Source organism: Haliotis rufescens, unplaced genomic scaffold (genome assembly GCF_023055435.1).
Source record: "Haliotis rufescens isolate VD_foot unplaced genomic scaffold, xgHalRufe1.0.p SCAF_2, whole genome shotgun sequence".
Taxonomy (NCBI): Eukaryota; Metazoa; Mollusca; class Gastropoda; order Lepetellida; family Haliotidae; genus Haliotis; species Haliotis rufescens.
In genome coordinates, this window is record NW_025963890.1 from 13,135,798 (window position 1) to 13,158,446 (window position 22,649).

A 22,649-nucleotide genomic window follows, 5' to 3' on the forward strand; every position below is an offset into this window, starting at 1 on the left:
GCATTACACGAGGAGTGGCAGCAGCTGCCCATGGAGCGATTCCAACGTCTGGTGAGGAGTATGAGACGAAGACTTCAAGCTGTGATCCAAGTGCTTGGTGGAAGTTCTCGATATTGACTTACTGTGTTCGTCAAATCTCCATATGACATTCTTACCCTATTGGATGAATTTGGTCACTAAAAATTATTGAGATGTCACCATACTTAATGCGTCTTCGTTGTTCGTTCATTTTTCGTAAAAGTTCAGCATGAGATTATTACATGCCATAAGGTCATGGAATACCCCATTTAAGTTCATTGTATAGACAATACACTAGTTTGTTGGTATACACGAAATCCTGGTTATAATATTAATTCGGTTATCTTTACACCCTTTCAAAACACCCCTCCATGAAAAAGTATAGGGGGTGCAACACTTTTTTTACTGTGTATATTAGAAAACATCACTATTCTACCAGATTTCTTTTCACCAATTAAACACATTTGACATATATAACGTAACTAAATAAAAACAAGATTGTCTTGAACCAACATGAATGATTGCATAATATATGTTGTTCACATAGAACATTTGCTTTGAGCAGTAGGCGTGAAAAAAGGTTTCAGAAGCAAAGTTGATACACATCAGTTCCTTGTCCATCCACTGGTCTGAAATAGAAACATGTTTAACAGTTAAGTATCGAAACATTCTTTATAAAAAAACAATATCATATTAAATAGTCCTGAGCTGAAACCCAGGCTCAAAGCTTTATTCATGTTAGACATGGATTGTTGTGTGACTCATATGAGTAGGCCTGTCACAGGATGGCTTACACATCAACTTCGCGTCAAGCTAAAGATCAAATTATATCTATAAACTTGCTTTTAGCATCAGCAAAAATGTATCTTTTCATCGAGAGATTCTTTTTAAATAATTGTACTTATCAGGAGTCAAATAGTTGTCAGGTGTCGATAGTAGTGTTTTCTTTCAATACAATTTGGAAGTTGAATTATTGCGAGAAAACGTGCCAACCTGTGTGATTTAACAGATTAAATAGTGTTGGTATACTTAAAGTACCACCAACAGATCCTACTAATGACCAACCGTTTTTTACTCTTCTTCGCTTAACAGAATATATAGTTACCTCAAATAGATTTACATATAAGCTATATACTTACATCAAACGTTCAACGTCCATTTGTTCTATTAGACCGCCACGCCGAATACTGAAATCGAGTAAGAAATAGGTATCACCACTATTTGGCACAACAAAGGTATTAAAAGATATTGCATTCTGATACCCGTATTTTACACATTTTGAAGTTTTGATTATAACTTCTTTAATGTCCGAATGATAATACTGATGCTCAGAGTGAGAGTGTGAGTTGGCTTAACGCCACTTTAATCAATGTTTCAGTTATATCATGGCGTGTCAGATTGATGTGGGAGGATAGACCGCATTCGAAGTGATGTACGTGTCAGTTTACCACAGTGGTGAAACAGGTATGATTCTGACAAACCAAGAACCAGGATTTGAAGCCACGATCATAGACTTCTGCAGCTGGCACGCCTAAAAGACATATCTCAGTACAAAAAATTGCTGAGCCTTTGACATCTCGGCCACCACTGAGAGTTGTGATGAGGTGAATTGAAGTGCGTGGTTATTGCACTAATATAGAGATGTACATGCATGTGCGTGGTGTGTGTGTGCGCGTGTTTGTGTGTGTGTGTGAGAGAGAGAGAGAGAGAGAGAGAGAGAGAGAGAGAGAGAGAGAGAGAGAGAGAGAGTGTGTGTGTGTGTGTGTGTTTGTGTGAGTGGCTGCTTGTACTAGCCTGAACTAATGATGGTTTCATACAAATAAACCACTGAGACACCATGCCACAATTTAACATAGACCCCGACTTAGACACGGTATATGTACTCGGAGCTGACCAGTCCTTGTTTTATCCCCTTATACCGGGCGAACGAACAAGTACCATCTTTTAGCGTCTTTTAGCATGAACAGCCCGGGGATTGATCCCCCGACTTGGCAGACGCTCTATCCACTAGACTATGGAGGCTGTCCCGTCTCTTCTACAATGTATTAACATCAATGATTTTGACGTACTTTCTTGTACCATCTCTTGAGAGAAGTCCTGTCTGGGATGTATTTGCTGACCGTTGCTTTTGCATTCTGGACATACGGCTGGACATCGGGTAATCTGTCCAGAGACCGAAGGGGTATTGGCAGGCATAATTCTATCTGGATCTCTCCATGTTCTGGGTCCCAGACAGTGATTTGGGGGTTATACATTGTGAGAGCATCACGTGTGTAGTTCGTCAACTCCCGATTGACTAGGTTCGGGATTTTCTGCAGGTGCTCCTCCAGGATGGATTCGCCCTTCAAGTAACACAAACAAAACCAATTTTGCAAGATGTATACCAGTAATCATGCAACCCCATGATCCCGTTTCAGAAAGCAATCACAGCACTTCAAGTCTTTGGTAAACAATGACGGTCCCCATAGTCAAAGAACAGCGACAAACACTATTTCCATAAGAATAGAAAATTTGTGCTAAAAGATGAGAACAGTACAGTCAAAGCAACTTTAAATCTGGATTACAAAAAATTTATCATACAATAAAAATGAAATAAGGACAAGTGGAAACGAAGTATAACAAATTTGTTGTTCGTACAGAATTCGAAGGTTCCCGAACACATACAAAACATTTGTAACTGCACGAGAGTGTTAACTCACCCATGAAAAAGACTTACTTCTTGATATATATTGTTAGTGAAAGAGAACAGCATCTGTAAATCGCTTCGTTGCTCAGCATTTATCAGATGAGAACTAATCATGTCTCCCGAATTCATGAGCAAATCCTTGAAGCTGCCGTACGTCTTCACTGTGGTACTGTAGAGGCGGTCCATGTAGGGAGATATAGAATTAGATATCTCAAGCTTGCTGTCTACGATGTGTGGTAGGTCCATGATCTTGTCTACTGTCGCTAGGAATACACATACAACGTTTCGTAAATGTAATATAATATATTTACTCAAATCAGGCTTCATTGTTAATTAAAGTCAGCCTAAAACGAGAAGACAAGGTGGGGGTAGCAAATGCCAAACCAACTAGACTCGCCCCAAACTTTATGGTGTCCCTTCACTCACAGAAACCGTTTGTGGAGGATTCAAATTTCAAGGAATGTATTGTTGGGATCGTTTCGACCACTACAACTATTTCGGGTGATCGTAGAGGCTACAGATAGTGGCGGTTAGTTTGAAAAACAATCGGCCGCGCCGATTACCTCTATATTTACACCTATATCTGGCAATGTCACATCTGACCTTTTCATTTTATAGCACAGTAGGAGTTTGCCGTAACGTTCTGTTGCGCAGTGGCCTTGTGGCGCAGGGCAGGTTGTGTGACCAGCCGAGATAGCAAAAGGGGCGTAGATGTGAGATTCATAACAAATGTTACTTACATAAATGTCGCTGTTTCCTTTGAAAATATTAATATTCCTAACGCAAATATTTACTTTATTCCCAAAACATTTTTTTTTATTAATACGTTATTGTCCCTTTTCCTATGAACCAGAACTCAACATGGGTCTGTCACTTCGGTCATTCTGCACGGAGGTTCAAATCTGTTGCCTCGCTTGCCAGTTCTCAGGGTGGGAGTGGTCAAATGATGGCACGTGGTACTTGCACTTTAAGAACCACTTAAAACACCGATTTGTGAAAAATTGATATTCCAAACCTCTCACTGCGGACGTCTTGTATCTGAACAACAAAATCCTGTTTTGTTTCAAATAGAAGCCCCACATTGACAGTATTGTAATACAACTTACTGGTAGCTTTCATCTGCACAATGTTGTAGTGGTGCTGATAGATGTCCCACATGTTTTGGATCATGTCATCTAAACTTGAGATGATCTCTACAGCATCTTCAACTGTTGTGTCCACTTTCTCCTGAAAACCAAGCAAAGCACGTGTTGTGCTTCAACAAGACGAAACAGATAGGGGCATTTAAGACGATTATCTTGTAGTGTTGATAATGTGAAATTTATAGTCTTATTATATACTTCACAGTGAAAGAAGTTGAAAAAAGTTATATTTTCATTGCAGTGAACATACCACTTCATATTTCACTGCAGTGAACATAATGCTTTGACAGAACTATGTGTCATAAAAGAGCTACCTCCGCGCAAACTGTCTCCCGTTATCGTATGTGTCTGGCCCGTACACAAACTGTTGACTTTCTTTTCACGTTAGCTCCACATTGACAAGGCAAAATGACGACAGATGGTCATTTGTGGAGTTCATATAGCTTCTTGCCATTTGTTATTTTGTCTCGTAAATATTTCGTAATATACAGTAAACCTCTCATTTAACTTGTCAGTCGAGACTGGTCGTTTCCCGATGTGCCATTTTCATCACTTGGCCAGCGTGTATTCCTTCGCTTCCAACAGCGGTCTCGAAGCTTTAAAGTTGATTTTGTATTTTGATTTTGGTTTGTATTTATTTAAGATTTTCCAAACTCAGAACTACTTTTTAAGTTGCAATTACAAGGAGTGGTGAAACGTCCATGCGTGTTAGGTGGGGAGAATTTACCTGTCGGTTTTACATTTGTAGTGATAAAAAATAAATTTCCGGAAGACAACTGCACAAAATGTATAAAATAAATAGGATATTCCATGTGTCGAGTGAAATATCACATGCTTCAGGCCGTTGAAAAAATAGAAATTGCCTGCTACAAAAATAACTTTACTGCAAGGTGTTTTCCTTTAAAACAATTCAGGCTCATAGATTCAGATAGCTGAAAAAAATATCTAATCTCTTTACAAAATCCAAGCGCGTTGATATTCAAAGGTACAATTATTTTCAAATCTAGTTTCTAAAATTTACAATTTAAATTTTACAAAGGCATCAACATCAAATTAAGACACATCGCTCTTGGTATTAAACCTAACGCGGGACTCATAAGACCACATGTCCCCCTCGTGATATTGCTACAACTTAACTCCGACTGGAGTTATTTGAATTCACTTGCTTTGTGTGAGAGGAAATGTTAACTGACGTTGAAGAAACACATTTCTGCAGGATACCTTTGCAAGGACAACCCAGTCGTTCAAGAGGTGGTTATAGAACTCTTTCACGTTCCAGTTGTTGGCATGCTGTAGGTGTTCTGACATGGATCTAGTGCCTCGAAAGAATCTTCTGAAAAAGGTCTTTACAAGGTGTTTGTACATCTTCCTGCAAACGATAAAAGCATAGATTTTATTTGTTCGTCGTTGATCACCGCACTCGGCAATATTCCAGTTGTATGAATACTTTGATCGATATCATGACTTGGCCAACCGTGCCCCAAGGAAGGATGAAGAATTACATGTTCTCTGGAATTGTTTGATAGGCATTACTTAGAAGTTGAGAAGTTGATGGATGACTAAGTAGACACACTTTATGGACACCAACTTCTTTATTTATTGTTTGGTTTAGATCCTTATACCGTTTATGGTCACTGGAATTGATAATTGCTTATGTACTTACTCTGCCGCTTCAGAATCGATTAGGTAGCCCCTTATGACCAGTACAGGTTGATGGGGACCTATTCTAACCTGGAATCCATACCGGATGAAAAACATAGCTCAAGGAAGGCTGAAGAGTTACATATTCTCTGGAATTGGTAATTGCTCATATACTTACTCTGCCGATTCAGAATAGTCTCCCATGTCTGCCATGTAGAAGTCATTACGTTTGTACATGCTCCTGATATCCCTCCTGATAGAGTCCAGCTGTTTCTCTATGATAGCCATTTCTGACTCCAGTAGGTTTAGGTAGGGAAACAGTTCCTCCTTGGTTGCTTGTGTAATCCGATGGTACTTGCCTGACAATTCCTCTCCTATAGACTCGTACACAGAGTCTAAAGTGGTCTTTGCATTTTGTCCATTCCTTTCAACTATCTTAGTCAAGTAAGCCTGTTAAACACAAATCATTCTTATTGGCGAGTTTATATAGCGCCTTCACATGTATGTAACTTTCAATATGTTCACATATGTAAGCACTTTAAAACGTTCCTGAGTGTTTCATACCTGAACATCGGCGATCATCTGTGGCCTCCAGGATATCCTGGCATGGAGAAGACATGATGTGTTGAGTCTGAGGGCAACTATGTTGTCAGATACAGGATTTGAATCCTCCCGATGATAAACCTCAGCCTGTACATATCTGGAGTTCACATATCTGGCATCCCCGTGTAGACTCGTTCCAGGGTTATCTATTAGTGAGTGAGCGAATGAGCTTTATTATACATTTCACACACACACAGTTTGTTTGATATTTGCACACATATTACTGCTAGTCATATTTAAGGTCAGATGGGATATTGATATATTTTTGTAGTAGTTTCAAGTCTTTGAATGGCATTCATAAATTCTCTTCCTTTTGTGTATCTCGTCTAAATGCCATTGATAGTGTTCCTCATAATAAAGAAGTTGACATCCATAATTTCTCTTCCTTTTATGTATCACTTCAAATGCCACTCATAGTGTTCCTCATAATTAAGAAGTTGATATCCATAAAACCTCTTCCTTATGTGTATCTTTTCTATATGAAATTCAAAGACTTGATTCAGCATCAACAAGAAAATGATGTGTGTTTCTCATAATAAAGACGTTTACATCGTAGATCTTGTAGGTTTGTATCTGACAAACTCATGTTTGGTTTGGTGACTTATTTAGTAGTTGTTTTAAAAGAGAAACCACAGACTACCTAGATCAAAACGCGTTTCAAGCTCCACCGCCTTCCAAGATATCAGTCCAGTGGCTAGTGTCCTGTTGTTGATCACTATATTGAAGGGGTTCTCTCCCATTTCAACAGAGGCTTCCAACTGCTTAATTGGACACTGCATCTACAACAAACCATGCATAAGATGTAACGTGGATGAATATACCTGTAAATAAAAGCCATCATACTCTTTTCATATTAAAACGATTGTACGAGTCCGACTATATCAAGGGCTTGTGTTTATAAATCACTATCATATAGAGGTAATACCAGGTGTTCGCGAAAAGTTCGTGTATCCAGCTCCACCGGCGGCACCCGTCACAAACACACATGAAACACAATTCATTTGTTCACATGAACGGACACGGGAACTTACAAGGTACAAGTTATTCAATATCACCTTATACTAGCAATATCACGTCGTACAGCAGGAGTGTTTAAATTAGAATTTTTTCGTGGCTATTTAGTGCAGTACATCCATGTGCTTGTTTTTCGCACCCTGTATATATCAATCAACAAGTGTCAGCATTTCTTTCATCCATATCAAGATGGACCAGAAAATGGTGTACTCACTTTTAGCTTTAACATTTGCATTGCTGTGTTCAACTCTCCTTCGACAGCAAAGTTCTTTCTTTCTCTCCATGCTGTCAGGTAGGCAATATCCATTCCAGCAGATACTTTCTCACTGGAGCTACCGATGTGGGATGTAAGTTGGATGTCCATATCTGTGTGTGGGTGGCTTATGCCAAACACAAAACTGTAGTTGGTGTTACCATAGCCATAGGAAATGTCGTCCATTCGAGATGTGAGGGTGAGGGTCTTTCGGGAGTCACTGGAGTAGGACACTTGTGTTTTTCCATTGAAGACAGTCCTGCCATCATTCAGCAACATTGCCGTCTCAAGCTGGAGGTTCTGAAGATTATTAACAACAAACAGAACATCACAGAATATGTTCTTATTGAGGCTATAGAGCATTTATGTGTACTCTTTACGATGACATTTCCTCTTGATAATAAGATCAAAGCATCAATTTGAATACATTCAAAACAAACTTTATCTAGCATGTTGATTCCATATCAAATTATCAGTACATAGAATAAGTGGCATGCTTTTCTCACCTTGCCAATGGAAGGAAGTCTGAGAGAGAGATCTGCCTGGTTGTTTTTGTCATCCGGTGTGAAGATTGCTTTCATGGCAATCTTCTTTGTGTCATCTTTGTCTGCATCCCAGGAGAAGGCTCCATCCACAGTTTGGCTTGAACCTGTCTGACTGTAAGACCCATCCATTTGGAGACTTCTCAGAGGGGATCCCACTTTGAGGGAGCTATCAAACGTCTTGCTACGGTCCTTAACATTCACATCATAGAAAAGTTTGTGACCAGCCGCTTCATTCCAAATGAATTCTCCATGACTCTTTGTCTGGAGCTGTGAACTGAGGACATTTCCAATGATACCAACAGTACGGGATGGACGGATAAGCTTCAATATCAGGTCCTTGTTCAAAAGAGACTGTCTGCTTCTGTCCATCAGTTTTGCTTGGAGCTCAACGTTGCTTTCAGGATTGTTTCTGTCGCAGTTGATCACCATTACTCCATTAAGTTTTCGTAGTTTTCCAGGAATCAGAACATGTGTGAGTGATGACTCATATGTCGATTCAGATACCATAATTAAACCTTTTGCTCTCAAATTTTCTAAGACTCCTTCTTTGGAGACCACAACTGTAATGTTGCGAAAAGTATAAACATCTGAGTCAATAACTACGCTTCCATGGAATTGGTTTGTGCTGAATGTACTATAAATATTAGTAGCAATGTATTTACTCCCATTACTTTCTAACTTAAGAGCAGCCTTAAGACGTCCATCAACAATAAAGTGATGATAAATCAAAACTCGATAACCAAAACCTACCAAAGGCACCTTTGTCTCAACTTTGAGAGTAACATTTCGTATGGAGGGATTTCTAAATGAAAGGTTTACAAGATCTCGACCCTTCTTTTCTTTAGATTTGAAATATAAATTTATGTCAATAAATGAATCCAAAGCAAAATCTGAACTTAGAGTCAGTTGTTCCCCTTTACTGTTTTCGAACGTTATTTTATTCTTGAAAATCTTGTAACTCTTACAACGACCAGTAAAGAGAATGTGTTGGCTTTCATAACCAGTAATTGGAGTTATCAGTTCAGCTTTCACTGATCGGCTTTCATTTACTCGAGGAAATAACGTAAATCTAAATGTGATGACATTGTCGTCTCTGTAGCGAATGTCTAGTTCTCCAACTGAATGTTTTCTACTTTCTGTTGTGTGATCAAATGTAAACCCAATGTTTGTGAAGTTCTCAGCAGGAGTAAAAATTGTCAGATGTGTATGAAAATCATCCTTCCAGGCAAATACAAACTCAGTTCCTACTGTTTCATTATTTAGCTTGAAAGTGCTGATGGCATTAAATACTCGATTAACTTCTGTAATTTTAAAGGTTCCTTCCATAAATTCATATCCATGGAAATTGGTGTGGAAGGTCATATTCCCCTCTTTCCCGTCCTTTTTAGCGGTTGAATACAGTGTAATCACCATGTCATCAATTCTTATGTCCATTTTCCCATAGTAATATGATCCGTTTCTGAGACCACTAAATACTATTTTACTTGTTCTATATTTTTCAAATGGGGTTTTTACAAGAAGTGTTACCGATGGATCAACTGGATCTCTTTTAGTCAAGATAGAGTCTATTGTAATTTGCTTGTGGTTTCCATACATGAATGTTGTATTCCCATACACTTTGTCTCTCAAAACAAGTCCATCAAAACGATATGAAAATATTTCAAAATTTCTAAATGGTGTCGTGAGTTCTATCAAACTTACACAATACCGCCTTTTGTAACCAGAGGGTGATCTCTGTCTGGTTACATTGTTGGTCATGCTGAATGTTATATTTTTGGCATCCATGTAACGCAGTGTTGCATATACATTTCTCCAGTCTTTGTAATGTTGGTAAGATAGTCCTGTTTGACGTAAATCTTGGAATGGTGTTCTAAATTTCAGAACCACTTTCGTTCTGTCTCCTTCTTTGACACCAACAACCATACCTTCAAAGGTAGAATCTTCCAATGTGTATAAAGCACTGGTATTGAGTGTTGTTGGGGTTATTTCAAAGTTCAAAGACACCTTAAGTAGTTGCATACTCTTGTTATTCGATGTAAATAGCACTCTCATTTTATGTCCATGTTTGTAGACAATCTGCACTAAATTCGAATATCCAAACATTTTTATTTCAGTTTGGCTTTGACTGTTGTTTAAAGGACCAGTATAGGTAAACGATACTACGTTGTTTCCAGCTGTAGTCTTCAGTGTTATAGCTAGTCTAACGATTGTCAAATTTGCAAGACTGAAGCTGAACAAAGCCCTTTGGTTGAAACCATAAATGGCTTCAGCAGTCAAAGCAGCTTCAGATTTGCCAAATGAATGCTGATACTTGACAGTGTTGTTTTCATATCCTTCGAAAGGTGTTGTCATCTCACCCTCAAAATCGATGTGAGCTAGGTCGTTGTATAAGAATGAAATTGCTCCTTTTATTTGTTTCCTCTCATCATATGATATGCTTCCTTTCGTTTTAAAATCGACAATGCCTCCAACATGGTGAAGATATAATTCATACACCCTGTCACCGTTGGATGGGGATGACAATACTCCAATGGCTGACAATTCCAACCCAGTATGTGTATTTGATGGCATCTTTAACTCAGCTGCATATGTGATCTTATTTTCTTTACGTCCCGAGGAAAATGATCCAACTAAAGAAGCCTTCTTTGTCTCATAATCAAGGCTTACTTCAGCATTTAGATATTTCAATTGGTGAAGCGGTGTCTTGATTACAACAAGTGCCGTGGTCTCTTTTGCGTTTCTGGTGAACCCACACTCAACCGAAGTAGATACTGTTTCATTCTTCAAGGAACCACCTGTATGTTTCCTGTAGTTTGCTGCAAGTTCAGATCCCATTGTGTGCGAGTTTGAATTGTATTTACCTTGAATGTCGAAACTGACATCCTGAAATACAATAAGTAAATTCAGTAACTTGATTTTTGCAGGGAGCCAAATATTACTTTATGTCTAGTTTATCTCCAACACATGGTTTGACTGGCATGGAGCCAAATATTACTTTAAGTCTGGTTAATCTCCAACACATGGTTTGACTGGCATCCAAATGTGTCAACATACTCAGATCTTGGAAGTTAGATATTGCTATGAATAGAGGTATAGCACACATTTCATTTTTATAATTCATTTTTATGTAACTAAATACATTTTGATCAAATGTCATACAATACTTTCTTTAACATTAGAAAAATAAATATGACACGGGTTAGATATAAAAAGTCGTTATAAGATGAGTGGACACCCACTGATACCTGTTACACAGGGAGCTATTACAATCCATCTACACTGACAGCCTGACCAACCCTCTATTTATGGTACCCTAGCTTAAAAGAAGGGTCTGCAGGGTCATAACAGTTTCGCCGTGGACAAAAAGTCACATATATTTGAGAACAATTCTTAAGATTTGTTTCTACAATCTTGGAATATAAGAATATTTCAACATTGGAACAATTTAACGACTTTCTCATCAAGAGTTAGTGTATTTTTATCCTGTCAACTTTAACTAGCTAGCCAACTGTAATTAGGTGTTTTGAAATTTGATGCAGTCACACTGTAGAGTAGATACCACCTTATTTTAATTTTGAACCGAGCCCTTCAGGTTGCAGCCTAGCCAACGCCCAAACATCCGATATCAAACTACTGTATTTCCTCTATTTGACGCTATGCCGTCTACTAATTTCTCGAGAGTCCAATCAGAATCAAGCATTCATCAGTGTCATGGTAAAGAATGATCACTGATCAGCCATAAGTTGTCTTACCATTGGACCAATCCCAGTCTTGAGTTTGTATTTGATATTCATTGCCCTTTTGTTCAAATGATGGTCTACTGACGCAGATCCCGTGATGTGTCTGTCGGGGTTTCCAATCTTCATCCCATACTTTACTGTGACATCTGCTTTGGTATGTCTCGTGCTGTGTGAGAGGTCACTTTTCAGAAATACGTTCAGATTTGGGTGCTGTTTGTTCGTATAGCCCCTGTGTAAGAAAAAAGCATAAACGTAAAGACTTTCCTGTAACACAAATACTGTATACATGACATATTTGTTGTACCGCTATCAGCAATATTCCAGCCATTTATCTTGGTGGCCTGTAAATAACACTGTCTGAACTAGACAAATCAGTGGTTCAATTAACAAGCAACGTTCGAGGCCGTCAGGGTACGATGACAAGCCATCACCAAGTCATCACGCATGATCATTCAATCCTTTCAGATTACTGCCGCGAATCAGGCTCAGAGGCCGAGGTACATGTCTACTACCGAGAACAGACAACCGATCAAATGACGACAGATTATGAAGTTCAGCTTAAATGCGTTTGTCATAAACGTTATTGAAAATGTGTCTTACTAAACTTGGGACTTTCCCCATGAGACAGTAGGAAGGTATACCTATGCTTTCACTTACATATGGAACATATACTTCCAGCGACTTTTTGTGTTGTGATCTGCAAGCTTTGACCAGAACGTATGTTTGTTGTTCCATCCGCTATAGGTTTTGGGAAGTTTATACTCCAGGATGATGGTAGGGTTGACTGTTTTCTTCGTACCTTCCATATTGCCTGTGACCTTGGCATCCAGGAATTCAGATCTCACTATTACCTTTGCCGAGTGTTTTGTCTTTTTACCAGATATTTCGTACATATCACCTGTTAAAAACATCTAATCTTAGACTTCTGCGAACTTGTCATTAAGTATATAGAGTACGTACATATTTAGAATGTATTAATTATACATCTTGCCTTATATTTGCACTATTTTCTAAACAAAATAAACAGTTACACGTAGTATTCAGATCAACATATACAAATGCAGTTGCCTCTATTGTCAGTGCTGCTGAATATCAAAAATGAGTGACGTTGATGTATATTATGACTGTCAAGTTTTTCTGTTGGGATATGTGAAATATCAACCATATACTATGATTTGACAATAGACCATGATGCTCACATTGAAGAGTAATTGGCTTTCTTAGAAGCTTGTGAACATCCAAAGTTACTCCTCCCTGAAGTGATTTGCTCTCCTTATATTCCCATTCCCCCTTGAGTGAGACAAGCTCAAGTTTTGGGGTCTTCACCATCAGTGTAGGGATGACCTTGATGACTGACTTCTTCCTGCCACTTTTCTGGTACATCCAGCCAGCCTCGAGAACGTAGTCCTGCTTTGGTGCGAGGCTGAAGGTACCCTTTAGACTCTTCTCAATTTTAGAGTTCATCAAGGAGGCTGTACAAAGAAATTGATGTAGAAGTAACCCTCATTATCATAGTATAGTGTGTGTTCTGGTACAGATATGCTACAACTCAATAAAACATCCTTAGAGAATGTCAAGGTTAGGAACGTACTGTAAGACCTATGATTGTTTCATGTGTTCTATTATGGTAAACTGTTAGCATACTAATGAAAGGGTAGTGATTTTGAAGATTCTACTTGCATTTAAAGCTCACTGCATTCTTTGTTAACCCTTTGAGCGTTAACTCAACACTGGCTTTCTTGTTTGCTTCAACCTCTACTGTTCCACTGAGCAGGATGACCTTTGCACTTGGACGTCTGATCTCCAGTCGAGGAATATAGGTTATAGATGATCTTTTTCTCTTTATACCAACTTCACTGATGACAATATATTCTGTTGATTTATCAACAGTCAAATGTCCTTGCAAGCCAATATTTTTCTTCTCAAATGTCATTGAACCTGTGGTATAATACGTACATTATTACAATACACATAACAATCTTAATCTTTTCAAATCAATTTTGTTTCTGTAACTATCTCAAACTATAGACATGCATATCGAGGAATATCAGTGTTGTTTGTTTGTTTGTATATTTATTTCATATCGCACTCAGGTACCCATTCCAGCTATATGACGGCGGTCTGTAAATAATCAAATCTGGAGCAGACAATCCAGAGATTGACATCATGAGCATCGATCTACGCAATTGGGATACGAGTATATGTATCAAGCACGTCAACGAGCCTGACCAACCCATCCGATCAAATTCATCTTGTATGTTCATAGCACATTAACACTGAGCATTTCTCAAAATCATTGCAATACAAGTTTTTAAAATGAATAATATTATTTGTTAAAAAATCAAACTGCCTTTAAGATTTGCTTTTGTCCAAGGGGTCAATGCTTTCATCTCAAAATCTTTGGATTTCTTCTTCAAAGAAAATGATACGTCAGTGGTGCGGTCAGTTCTTGATCCAGGTGTGTTCAGGATAAACTGTACAAACGTGTTCTGCTTAGCCTGTAAACATTGAATCAAAACAGATAGTTCGGCATATCAAACATGATGGACGTTTACGTATATGCTACCTTTGAGTCCTTGGCACCCATGATTGGTTCCTAGAATCATTTTGGACATACATCATATTGATAGGCTCAAAATATGAGTCTTTGCTTTCTTGAAATCTAAACAATTGCTTGGTGTAGATCAATATTAATAGCATATAACTCAAACTTACCCCTGATTGTTTCGCCATGAGCTTGTATCCAGTGTGTGTGTCCCTCTTGTAAAGAACGAGGCTTTGGGAGAAGGGCCCTGTGAAGGGGAAGTATGGAGCATCATCCACCATGGAAGCATTAGGCCACTGGAACGCATTACAGAGCTCAAGGCCGGTAATGGTGGCAAGCCTGGCTCCTGTGCACAGTTCCAGCTTCTTCCTGTTTCCTGAGACCAAGTCTTGTTTCTTCTCCTGATCGCCATGTATGCTGAAGAACTCTGTGCTGTAGAATATGGATTGAAATATTAACCCATACGGAATGTTAAAGATTTTGTTTTGGATGGTGGATAGTTTCGTTTTCATAAATAGAAGTGACAAGACCCATATTCATTCATCTCTTCTAAATCTCTTCTGAAGAATGCCAGTGGAAATATAAATCTATGAACTGAAGAAGAAGGAGCATTTATGTAATATGTTTTGAGGTGTCTAATCTATATTTATATTTGGTTTTTTTATAAATCGCATTTAAGGAATACTGAAGATGTATTATGATAGTGTCAGGTTTTGCTCTTTACAATATAAACCTTGGCTTCAAGATATTTATGATCAGAAAACCAGTCGTCCTATGAATATGAAAATTAGATAATTAAGTATAAGAGTAAATCCGAGAAATGATATTCTGTGTACTCTGTTCAATATAATATGTTGTTCCTACCTCACATCCAGAATTTCCATTTTCTCCTGTGGAAAGTCAATGTCGGCGCTAAGAATCTTTCCTCGGTTGAGTTCAACACGCCCTTTCAAGGCAGTGCTGGAATGCCATGTGTTGACAACTCTAAGACCGGTTTTGGTGACAAAGGCATCCATACTCATAGTGCCAACAATCCTAATGGATCCACTGGAAAAGATTGTCAAAATAAATATGAAGTACAACTGTAAAAATAACTTCCCTTACTTAGGCTCGGAATTAAAAGAAATATTTCAGATATAAACGACTTACCTTGGCTTTATGATTCCATCAATGAGGAGACTGCTTGGTGAAGCCATCATGTTTCGGAAATCCACTTCCCCTGAGGCCTGAAGGTCGATGGTGCCTGTTCCATTGACGCTGAGATTTAGGGGGAGTCCGGAGCTGGTGGGGATGATCATGCTGCTGTCCAAGATCATCATACTCTGAGTGAAAGTGTAATCATGCTTCTTGGACATCTTGCTGAGGTAGTCCAGAAAGTTGAAGTTCTTGACAGAAGCGATGGGATCTACGCCTTTGAAATGACCATAGTACATTTCATTGCCAAAGAACTTCATGTATATGTCGCCTTTAATGTCAGAGGAATTGTCGGAAATCTACAATTAAGAACATATAAATAGTGAGTGAGTGAGGGAAGTAACATTTAACATCATACCAGCAATAATTTGGAATATAAAATTGAGATAAAGAGGTAAAATATAATATTTACTTCATTTTAAATATTAATTGTGTAATATATCCCTACTTACCTTTAACTTCACAATCATTATTTTCATATACATACCATTTCTTTCTTTGGTAGCCAGTCTCTGAAGAAAGTGTATTGACTGAGATATTTTTCAATCAAGTACTCCACACCTTCCATACGTCCACCCAGCTCAAAGAGATTGAGAGAGTTGCCAAAGAGATCTACTGTCATGTTGAACACTGCAGAACGAGGAATGACGGACTTATCTGAAAAGATGACATTACTCTCGAGCATGGCACCAACGTTGAACTTATCTATGAAGATGGAACCTTCATAGTTGCGTGAATGTTTCAGTCTTGAGAGGTCGCAATTCATTCCAAGGGTTTTGTCCTGCAGAATTCGCCTGATGGTCTGTTTCTGTGGACTGGATGTTTCCATCAGGTTGGTCAGATGAGACCAGACAAAGGACCCAACTTCATTCGCTATCTCAGACTCGAGAGTTCTTTGAATACTGCAGAGGGCGTCTTCAGATGGACACTGCATGACAGCCAAGTAGGCAGCAATTCTCAGCTCGGAGTCCTCATCAGAATCTTGGTAGATGGTCATTACTTCACTTCTCTGAAATGAAAAACATGTTGTGACATTATGGTGTTATTGAATAATGACATTTAAATGTAACAAATATCATAGTCGAGGGTTTGGTATACATTTCCATAACTTACATCGGCAGTACATGGTAGTCTTCTGTAGGCTTGGATGGCAGCTACTCGGACCTCCATTGGGTTGGCTTGTCTGTTAAAGCAGCTGCCAAGCGTAGTGGTCAGTCTGTCCACATGGCCTGCATTTCCGAGAGCACGAAGTGCCACAAGACTAGTCTCCAGATTAGAATCTCTGATGTAGCAGCCATAACCAATGGTCTTCTCCATTGTAGAGATGATATGTGTGATAGTGGATTCCTCAGAACACGCTTCATGATGGTTGCAATAGTTGTTGACCATAGTGGAGATAGGAAGCATGGCCACCTTGCTGTACTGTGGTGTGCCAAGAAGTGCCTACAAATAAATAGATTCAGAGTTGACATTAGATTCATAAAATGGTCAGTACTTTCGGGGAGAAAGATTACCATTATTATATTTTCTGTGATGTGACTATGAGCTCACTTTTACGTCCTGCAACATCTTCAGTGTTGGGTAGTGTATGAGAGACAGGGATGTGATCCACATGGTTGCCTGTGCACCAGTGACTTCTCTTTTCAGCAGAATGTCTTTTAAGAATGCAACAGATGCACTTGTGCTGGCCATCGGTATTGAGTCCAGGAAGATACTCCTGGAAACAATCAAGAATGAAGGTTATACAACAGGAAGAAGGCTTAGTGGTTACAACGAACCCACCCCCAAAGGAGTGGTATGAGGATGAGCACAGAGGACTATGGATATTCCACAACCTCATTCTACAGGTATTTTATTATTTGTTGATTAGGATAAAATATCAAATATATTAAAGTTGTGTAGAGCAAACAATAAAGGTCCCTTTAATGTTGTGACATAAAAGCCATGGGGAGTACAAACTTGACTCTCTCGCTGTTTTCAGTGCAGATAACCCCAGATTTAACTTGCTGGTAGACACTTCTCATGTCATCACCATGCAGGTTTTTGATGATGTAGACAAGCTCAGAGAATAAGCGTGCGGTGTCGGGGCGGATATCCTCGCGTGTATTCTGACAGATCTCTCGCAGTTTACTCTCAACATCTCTCATTGGTTGGTCTTTGTTTCCTTGGCCAAAGGCATGTTCAAACACAACTTCTGCCCGATTCCTTATGTAATCTAGAACATTAAGTATGTACGAGCATGAGGAACATTTATGAAACATGATAATTGTTCTATATACTAGTATGTTAACTATTGCTTATATAATTGTCACATAATTGTCACAACTACTTTGCCTACTACACCCAATGGAATCTGTTTCAGCAGAAAATCGAGATAATGAACAGATTATTCCCAAGCGTTGACGTTTTGTGTTCATGAATTGTTTCCTCTGCAGAGCTAAAACCAGAAGAGCGATCACCTTGTCTTGTGGTAACACCAGATCTCTGAGTCTTGTAGTTAAGTTTCTGAAGGACTTTGGTGGTGGCACCGCTGGTGGCCCTGGAGAAAGGTCTGAATGTGTGGGTCTCCCGGATGAGCGCACTCTTGAGGAGTCCATTCTTGTCCAGTTCCTGTTCACATTCGTGTGTACTCTTCATGAGGGGCAGAGACTGGATCTCTGAAGGAACTCTGTACTGCATGCCATGGATGGAACTGTGATAACCATTACGATCAGTGCAACCAAGGAGATCTTTTGTTTTTTTTATTGTGGTAGAAAACCAGCCTCGAATCACTTTGTAGTCGGTATGACATTCACCCGTGACATCACGCTGTAAACACGTAAGTCTTTATTAAGGATGTACTATATATGATTAATTACTTGATGTACTGCATGTGGTACATAAGTTAAAATATCAAGAATTCACGCTGACACTATGGATAGTTGTCAAATAATGCCGTAAAATGACAAAATAATGATAACCACCACCTTTAAATCACGCCCCGTTGTTATCATCATCATGTTATCTTCATCATCAACCGCCCTTAATACAATCATCTTAATCAAGGAATGTGGACGCACTCGTTCTTGACTTTATTCTGAGAAACACCACCACAAACACTATTTTTTTAAATACTACATATTTGTTCAACCACACCACATTTTCATTTCATTGACATATTTACTTCAAAGACGCTCTGATCTCCATCCAGGTTATCCATACTGTTCTGGACAGCAGTGAGAAGACCTCTCTTGATGTTGAGAACCCACGTGGTTTCACCCTCAGCTGGACACAGCTCCTCTACCACGCCATCTTGGAAAGAGAATCGAAGTGGAGATCGTTCCAGATTCCTCTTGAATTCCCCAGTTTCGTCAACATTTTCCATTGGGTTAGAGGAGGTGTCAGATCGGTACACTTTGACATCGCGGAGCTGCGGAATGGACATGCAAAAATGTTAAGTCATCAATGGTTTGAACTCTTGTATGATGTGTTTTATGTTGTTATGTATATTTGTTATGTACAATTTACTTACCCTAAGAGCCATTTCGCATTTCGACAGCACCTCGATGTCAGCAGTTGCCCGGAAACCAAGACACGCTCGATCGCTTGTAGCTCCCTCCATGGACGTCTGCGTTTGAACGTTGTAATCGAACACATACGTCGTCCCGGGAACGTATTTGAATTTGGATGTATCTGGCGATAGATAAAGCTGCTGCAACTATTTTCTTTAACTAAATGAATATGTACATCTGATGGATGCTTAAAGAGCACAGATGGCCCTGTTCTCTATCTCACCTTTGTGTCCGGTGTTTTCGTGTTCGCATCTCGAGTTTTCGGATCCATTTTGAACTGAGACGTTATATTTCAGGGAACGAACACTATAAAACTGGCATTAGTCTGGACGAGGACAAGCAGCTACACAAACGTATGCATGCAGGCTGCTAAATAAGTGAAATAATCTTGAACTCGTCGTTAAACCCTTTTTCACCCCATCAGCGAGTTTCTTTTGGTAGAGTCTATATTTCCTAAGTTTAACTATTAATTACCCAACATTTTATTTGTGTTTATCAATTCCTTCTTAGTGTTCTAATTTATGAGGCAAAGCTGGTCCTTTTACGCAAAAAGAATACCACGTCAACTCACCTGTGCATATTCTGGCACATTTCCCGAATCCTTTTGCTCGCTGATTGTTGATCAGACCTTTAAACAAACATGACAAACTTTCATTTTACTCCAAACGTATTTTAGCAAGCAATTGCATTTTGGTATCAGACAGGTAACTATTTGCTATGAAAAATGTACAAGTGATTGTTCAGAATATAGAAGTAACTTTTAAGTACATGTAATTGTTCAGACAGGTACAACTATGCTGACACACTGAAAAGTTGTGTTAGGTTTAATGTAATATTTGTGAATATGCTCACAAAAGTCAAACAAGGTTGTTCTGGGTATTTAGACATGAGATAATCAAACACACCATTGTGGTCGTACAGGTTCACATCTCATTCGACGTGTTTGGCGATGGACTTGAGCACAAAACCTCGTCATTTCTGATTTCGAATTTAATTTGATTGTGCGTTTTCAGAGTGCTACAGTGTATATTATTTTTAGCATGGTTATAGACAAAATATATGGTGTGGTTGGTGTGCGAGAGGGGTGGTAATGGGTGGCGTCAAATCATCTAAAAGAAGTAAATTAACAAATGAGTATACAATGAAATCATGTTGTATCAAACACGTGTTCGAAGAAAGGCATATACTGCATGTGAGTCTCCAAATGGCAACTTGAGGGAGTCTGGCCCACTCTTCTTGAAGCGCCTGGCCAAGTTCAGCCAGCGTGGTGGACGGCCTATGATCTTAACGCACACATCTCCTTATCATGTTGTGCTGCTTTGAGCTGCTGCGGAGAATTGGCGATTCATGCACGGTTAGAACAAAGGGTGTCAGTATGTTGTCTCGATAGTACTGTCCAGTGACCCTTCCTTGCACAATATTGAGTGGGTGATGCGACGCCACACCATAACCGATCCACCGCCAAATCTGTCATGAGGTCTCAAGTTGACATTGGCTTGGCGTTCATTTCGACGTCGTCAGACACGACCACGCCTCATCTGAAAACATGACACGTGACCAGCGACGATTACCCCAGTTTTGATGTTGTGTACACCATTGACGTCTGTTGGCAGTTTGGCGATTTGAAAGGGCGGCACAATACATGACCGTCGAGATGAGCTGCATGTGCACGATTTCTAATCGTTTGAAACCCGTGAAGATCGGGGCTAGAATATGTATTCAACAACCCAAGCTTGCCGTAAAAGGCGACTATGCTTGTCTTAAGACGCGCCTAACAGGATCGGGTGGTCAGGCTCGCTTACTTGGTTGATGCATGTTATCGTATCACAATTTCGTGGATCGATGTCAATCACTGGATTCTTTGGTCCAGACTCGATATATACTGGAATATTGCATGGTGCGGCTTTAAAAATCAAACAAACAACCAAACAACCAAACTAATCGATTGACCGATAACTCCTACTACAGTAGCCTGATGAAAGTGTGCAGCAATTTCATGCGCAGTTTGGGCTCGATTTCGTAGCCCAGTTTCAAGCATGCCAACAGTTCATACACAAACAATTAATGAAATGATAAAAAATCAAAAATTTGTGATAGGCAGGATCAATAAGATTGAGACCGCCTCCATGGTCTTGTGGATAGAGCATGTGCCCGGAAGGCGGATGGTCGGGGGTCCGATCAACGGCCGCGCCATATCAAAAGACCTTAAAGGGTGACACTTGTTGTTACCCTGCCTGGCGCTCGGCATTAATGGGCTAAAACGAGGACTGATCGGCTCTCGGGGTGAGTACACTTTGTCTGAGTGAGTGAGTGAGTGTGTGAGTGAGTGAGTGAGTATGGTTTTACGCCGCTTTTAGCAATATTCCAGCAAAATCACGGCGGGGGACACCAGAAATGGGCTTCATACATTGTACCCATGTCGGGAATCGAACCTGGGTCTTCGGCGTGACGAGCGAACGCTTTAACCACTAGGCTACCCGACCGCCCCTTTGTCTGAGTGGGGTATTCATGTTAAACTGCTGCATTGTATATCAGTGGACCAGCACTATAAAATCGGCATTAGCCCGGACAAGTACAAGCAGCCTTACAAACACACACACACATGCACGCACGCACGCACGCACGCACGCGTACATGCACATCGCTTTATAAGTGCAATATATTGAACGTGAAGTTAAACCCAATTTCACCTCTCCTTACCTCAATAAGATGAACAGAAATAATGGTCAACGGATATGAATCGACCTTCCTTGGAGGTGTCAAAATCAGAAATGACATCCTGCGCACGTGCTTGGCGCAACTGCGTGAGACACGTGCAAACTTGTGTGTGTTGTTTGGTCATAAGGTTTAAGGACATAAACGTTCTTGCATGGGATGGTTGTCGTCCACACTTATCTGTTTTCCAATACTTGGCAAATATATATCCGAACATATATATTCACCTTCCCCATCACACTACCCGCTACTGTATTTCGTATAAAATACCTGATAACATTTTAATCGGCCATTATTCTTATTTCTTATTTTCGTATAACTTATTTCAAACGTAAATCTATTTCAACAAACAACGACACTTTGTTAACTCGAACTTTGTTTACTCTAACTTCACTTACTCAATATATCGAGTATGATTGCCCCGCTATAGGTCTATTTCATCACTCCACTGTCATATATTATAAATATGCTGTCCATTATCTACGCGTTGTCGCGTACTGAGGAATGAGAACTGAAAACCTACCGGCCAGTGCTCCCGTAAGCAGGATCGCCAGAACGCAAATCTTTCTGAAAAGCATTGCTCAGGCAAGTATGACGCTACAGATGCATGTCTCGCTTTTGTACGAATGAAGGTGTTTGTTGCGCACAGTGTACACTGATCACAGTCAGTGATGACACAGTTGATAGAGGAACACTTGACGTGTTGATATGTTGACATGCGTAGATAAATATGATCAAGATAAGCAGGTACAAACGCACAGAATAGCGATTCCAATCTCTAAGTACGTTGTTTATGGACCAAGTTGTACAGATTGCCCTATTTACTGTTTGACAAACATGAGATAATCAACGTTACGTTGTCATATATCGAAATCGAGGTTTATATAATTTATAAAACTTCTTTTTTGTCCTACACAAAGAAAAGTGTAGGGGTAACCTAGTGGTTTGCCCGTCACGCCAAATCCCGGGTTCGATTCCCCATGTGGCTTAAATGTATGAAGC

The 22,649-nt window shown here is 39.5% G+C and overlaps 1 protein-coding gene across 1 annotated transcript; it reads right to left on the reverse strand.

Moving 5' to 3' along the window:
- Window positions 1-358: 358 nt before the first annotated feature.
- On the reverse strand, window positions 359-22,305 carry LOC124119883. Its single transcript, XM_046482547.2, has 28 exons — window positions 22,171-22,305; window positions 19,504-19,560; window positions 18,893-19,053; window positions 18,545-18,790; window positions 17,841-18,189; window positions 17,341-17,596; window positions 16,933-17,098; window positions 16,495-16,824; window positions 15,869-16,390; window positions 15,337-15,680; window positions 15,052-15,234; window positions 14,358-14,619; window positions 13,993-14,140; window positions 13,323-13,580; window positions 12,842-13,114; window positions 12,300-12,540; window positions 11,655-11,871; window positions 7,864-10,785; window positions 7,319-7,657; window positions 6,731-6,869; window positions 6,052-6,236; window positions 5,666-5,937; window positions 5,068-5,215; window positions 3,811-3,931; window positions 2,735-2,967; window positions 2,088-2,360; window positions 1,158-1,205; window positions 359-647 (listed from the first exon to the last, which is right to left on the reverse strand). The coding sequence occupies exons 1-27, from the start codon at window positions 22,223-22,225 to the stop codon at window positions 1,167-1,169; spliced, it is 8,739 nt and encodes a 2,912-aa protein (XP_046338503.2). The 5' UTR covers window positions 22,226-22,305; the 3' UTR covers window positions 359-647; window positions 1,158-1,166.
- Window positions 22,306-22,649: the final 344 nt, after the last annotated feature.

Coding starts and splice junctions, on each gene's coding strand:
- LOC124119883 (XM_046482547.2), bottom strand. CDS start 22,225: ATGCTTTTCAGAAAGATTTGCGTTCTGGCGATCCTGCTTACGGGAGCA. Junction 15,681..15,868: donor GGCTACCAAAGAAAGAAATG/GTATGTATATGA, acceptor TCTTAATTGTAG/ATTTCCGACAATTCCTCTGA. Junction 5,216..5,665: donor GACTATTCTGAATCGGCAGA/GTAAGTATATGA, acceptor TATCGTTTGCAG/GAAGATGTACAAACACCTTG.